The 4,786-nt window shown below is 44.3% G+C and overlaps 1 protein-coding gene across 3 annotated transcripts in view; it reads right to left on the reverse strand.

Annotated features, from left to right (window-relative positions):
- Window positions 1-423: 423 nt before the first annotated feature.
- Window positions 424-4,786, reverse strand: part of LOC109513084 (TLD domain-containing protein 1-like) — a 15,230-nt gene continuing 10,867 nt past the window's right edge. For 2 of the 3 annotated variants that reach the window (XM_019865299.1, XM_019865298.1), the window contains exons 7-8: window positions 4,147-4,265; window positions 425-1,089 (exon numbers count right to left, since the gene is read on the reverse strand). In XM_019865299.1, the coding sequence (XP_019720858.1) occupies window positions 826-1,089; window positions 4,147-4,265 (383 nt within the window). In that variant the 3' untranslated portion in view covers window positions 425-825. Of the gene's footprint in view, window positions 1,090-4,146; window positions 4,266-4,786 lie in introns of all 3 variants that reach the window. The other variant, XM_019865300.1, reaches the window with a different exon arrangement.

The raw sequence follows: 4,786 nt of genomic DNA on the forward strand, positions 1-4,786 counted from the left end.
TGGGTTGGATGAAGGTCTTGTGGAGCCGAGGATGAGGAGGGGAGAGTCGGCACGGAGCTCGGATGCATATTTGGAACAGAGTAGAACAGGAGAAGTGAACCAATCTATTTTTTCATCAATGGATGCCAGAGCTTCTTGTTTACTTTCAAACATCGCTGGTAGCAGACGTGTGCACAATTTCTCTGATCCAAAGTCTCTGATCCACTGATGAAAGGACACTTTGATTCCTCTTTCATCGAGAACAGGAGTTGTCAATCCACGGCTCGCGAGCCGCATGCGGCTCTTTGGCTGGTTCAATGCGGCTCCTGGGCTTTCATATGACAAGCGTCGAAAACGCCTCAGTGGTGGCGCTGCCATCCAAACAACGGCGCTAAGTACAGCAGAACTTACGATGTCAGCCTATCATCAATCCCGTTATTTGATTGACATACAGGGTAACGCTCATCTGCACACATCCGACCTATTCATCAATCAAAAGACCAATACGCACTCAGCACAGGTAGTTGAGATTGCTTGAGAAACGATAACATCGTCCATGAATTTGCAGAGTTGTTTTGAGAAACACTTGTTGTCTTTACATTTGACTTTATTTAATCCCACTTGAAACATCAAGCATAAACTAGATATTTGTGGTGAGAGTAGAAATTCAGCCAAGGAGAAGGGTTTTTTTTCCTTTTCTTTTTGTTTTTCTTTTTTTTTTTTACGTTACCTCGTGTTTAGTAGCAGTGTGAGGTGGTCGAGGAGCGCTACTTCATATTCCCAAAATATTTCTACCTCCTCCCACCTTCTTTCTGTAATGTGAATGAGTACTTAAAAAGATTGGATTCAACAAAAATATGAATTGCGCATCACAGCCTTCAGGCTGAAGATGGCTTGAGAATTGAGATAATGAGAATTGGGTGCTCTTACCTCCTCCGGCTCATGGGGCTTTCCAACTGCCCATACTTCCATTGAATCCAAAATAAAGTCCTCGTCCCCCGAGAGTTGAGGGCTTCCAAAGGTAGTACATTTTGGCCATGCACGGCTGTGACCATGTCCAAAATCACTATCCAACCACAGCCCAAAGTAACTATGCTGGCCGCCCATGCCCTGGTAAAGAAATTACCAAAACACATTTTCAAAACATAATGTAATTGGACTTTTAAAAATAATGATGCATAACTCAAGTTTGAGCACATAAAGAGACACTGTAGAAAATAACTAAGAAGAACTTTGACTTTCTTTGTATCAGTTGATCCACTATTGGAAATTATTTTTGCAGTGTAAGGTTAAAATTACTACTGCCCGAAGAGGCAACATGGGCCCACCTATTGGAGGGGCCATAGGGATTGGGTGCAAAGTGAGCTGGGCGGCGGACAAATGCGGGGACCTTGGCTGTCCAATCCTCGGCTACAGAAGCTAGCTCTAGGGATGTGGAATGTCACCTCACTTGCAGGGAAGGAGACCGAGCTGGTGCTTCGACCAGATATTGTCAGACTTGCCTCCACACTCAGCCTGGGCTCTGGTATGAGTTTCCTTGAGAGGGGTTGGACTCTCTTCCACTCTGGAGTTTGCCACGGTGAGAGGCACAGAGAAGGTGTGCACATACTCATTGCCCCCCAGCTCAGCAATGTCCGCGACCATGTTCCGTGCCTCTGTTGTTGACGCGGCCAATCGGAGTTGTGGCCATAAGGTGGTTGGTGCCTGTCGTGGCAGTGACCCCTAAATTCTGCTAGAAACCCTCAGTAAGGGAGCAGTCAAGCTGAAGAAGGAGGCTTATCAGGCCTTTATGGACTGTGGGACTTCAGGGGCAGCTGATGGGTCCCGGCTGGCCAAGCGGAACACAGCGTCAGCGGTCGCCGAGGCAAACACTCAAGCGTGGGAAGAATTTGGTGGCGCCATGGAAGCCAACTTTCGGACGGGCTCAATGAAATTCTGGTCCGCCATTCGACATCTCAGGGGGAAACCGTGCATTATGAACACAGTACAGAGGGAATGAGGTGCTGCTGACCTCGACTCGTGACATTGTGAGGCGGTGGGCAGAATACTTTGAAGACCTCCTCAACTCCACCCACACTACTTCCGTAGAGGAAGCAGAGTCTGTGGACTCTGAGGTGGGCTCTCCTATCTCTGGGGTTGAAGTCATCAACCAGTGAGAGATGGACTCTGCCCAAGGCTACCCTTTGTCACCAATTCTGTTCAGAACCTTTATGGACAGAATTTCTAGGCACAGCCGAGGCGTTGAGTGTGTCCGGCTTAGTGGCCCGAGTATTGCATCTCTGCTTTTTGCAGATGATGATGTGCTGTTGGCTTCTTCAAGCAGGGCTCTCCAACTCCCACTGGAGCAATTCACAGCCGAGTGTGAAGTGGTTGGGATGAAAATCAGCACCTCCAAATTTGAAACAATGGTCCTCAGTTGGAAAAGGGTGGAGCTCTCGCTCCAGGTCAGGGATGAGACCTTGCCCCAAGTAGAGGAGTTTAGGTATCTTGGGGTCTTGTTCACCAGTGAGGGCAGAAGGAATCGGGAAATCAACAGGCAGATTGGTGCAGCGACCGTCTATCTGTCTGTTGTCTGTCGTCTCAATTTACCGGTCGATCGACGTTCCTACCCTCACCTATGTTTATGAGCTATGGGTCGTGATTCAAAGAACGAGATGCCGGATGCAAGTGGCGGAAATGAGTTTCCCCCGCAGGGTGTTCAGGTTCTCCCTTCGGGATAAAGTGAGAAGCTCAGGCATCTGGGAGGGGCTCAGAGTATAGTCACTTCTCCTACATGTCAAGGGTTAGATGAGGTGGGCATCAGATGAGGATGCCTCCTGAACACCTCCCTGGGCATGTCCCACCGGTAGGAGGCCCCGGGGACGACCCAGGACACGCAGGAGAGACTATGTCTCCCAGCTGGCCTGGGAGCGCTTCGGGATCCCCCGGGAAGAGTTGCAAGAAGTAGCTGGGGAGAGGGAGGTCTGGGCTTCCCTGCTAAAGCTGTTGCCTCTGCAACCCGACCCTGGAAAAGCGGTAGAATATGAATGGATGGATGGACCATGACGATTGTTTTTTTTTTTTTTTGTGTGTAGTTTATTGTAAAATCATCATGTTATGTTCTGTCATGTTATGTACTGTGTAATAATAATGTTGCAGATTGATGTAATGTACATATATAATCAGCCATCTCGTTAGCTCTGCGTCCCGCGTCCTAGAGGCATAATTTTCCCGTGGGACGCACAGTTCCAAATAATGTGCGTTTTTTGGACGCAAGGAAATTTCTCAGGATAAACAAAAAAAAAACGACGGTACATCTTGTTTTCCAGCAACGATCGCAGTTTGACAAACGCCACTATTGTTGTTTTGATCTCGCGTTAAGTAATCTCGCGTGACGAGATTTCCGTTCTCGCGAGACGAGATTGGCGAGATCGGCAGACGACTGCCAAGTTGTGTCACGTTAAAACAAGTGTTGCGAACAAGTGTTGTGAAACTTTATTGCGGAGATATCACAGAAGCAGCAGCTAAAGTTGGATAATTTTTTGCGATAAAAAGGTGACTTTGAGAAAGCCTTGCATCATTGGAAGCAGAGTAAAGAGAGGAGAATTTATGAATTCAAAGACTGAACCATGGGATGAAATACGAATCTATTTCTCAGCAAATCTTGTATCCCTGAATAATTTAAAATTTTGCAGCAATTGTTTATAAGAAATAAACCTATTATCAATGTATATTGTTGTTGTTTGTGTTATTATCATATGCAATTGAAGAAGTGACCATTTCAGAATTCGAAATTTGGGACTCTCTAAATGCATAATGGGACTCATACTTTTCTGATCACTGATTATCACTGTATAATTATATTTTATAATTTGTCTGTTATTATTACTTCCATTGTTGTTATTATTGATTCGCTTAGGGAAAATCACATTCTTCTCCTGCCTCATGCTTGAAGGGTGTTTGGTGTGCTTTTTATTTAAAGTTTGAACATTACCCTCACTCTATAAAGAGCAAACAATACTTTGTAATTCAAATCTGACCACTTGTGCTTGTCTACTTTGTACAGTTAAGCATGTTTAGCTAACAATAGATACTGTACGTGTACGTTCTAATAAACTAAGGGTACATTTAATATTTTAGCTCAAATTAAGTTACAGTAAAGGATGCGCCGTCAAAGTTTTGTCTCACCAGTCCGTTGGGCATGGTCTGCTGCTTCTGGTTGAGGTACATAAAGTGTTGGTTGTAACCTGTAGCTGTATGAACTCTCAGTCTGGGGAACACAGAGAACAGGAAACACCTGGAGTCACCTGCACAAGCACCAACACACACACACAGGCAACACAAAAATATACACTATGAAGATATGACAGATAGGCCAACAGATTACCCACAGTATTCAAATCACTCCACAGCATTGAAATACATTTTGTTACTTCCTCATTTTTACCCGCCTTTCGACAGTTTTGTTACTGCCCTAGTGCAACATCAATTAATTATTTTGACCCCAAATGGTGAAAATAATTTTGTTCAATTATTAAGTATTGTTATTCAGTTCCAAAAATACATTTTGATCCCCTAATATGTAGATATGTTACGTAGGTAGATATGTGTGAGTGTGTGTGTGTATATATATATATATATACTTCCTCATTTTTACCCGCCTTTCGACAGTTTTGTTACTGCCCTAGTGCAACATCAATTAATTATTTTGACCCCAAATGGTGAAAATAATTTTGTTCAATTATTAAGTATTGTTATTCAGTTCCAAAAATACATTTTGATCCCCTAATATGTAGATATGTTACGTAGGTAGATATGTGTGAGTGTG

The sequence above is a fragment of the Hippocampus comes genome, unplaced genomic scaffold, assembly GCF_001891065.2.
Source record: "Hippocampus comes isolate QL1 unplaced genomic scaffold, H_comes_QL1_v1.1 scaffold180, whole genome shotgun sequence".
Taxonomy (NCBI): Eukaryota; Metazoa; Chordata; class Actinopteri; order Syngnathiformes; family Syngnathidae; genus Hippocampus; species Hippocampus comes.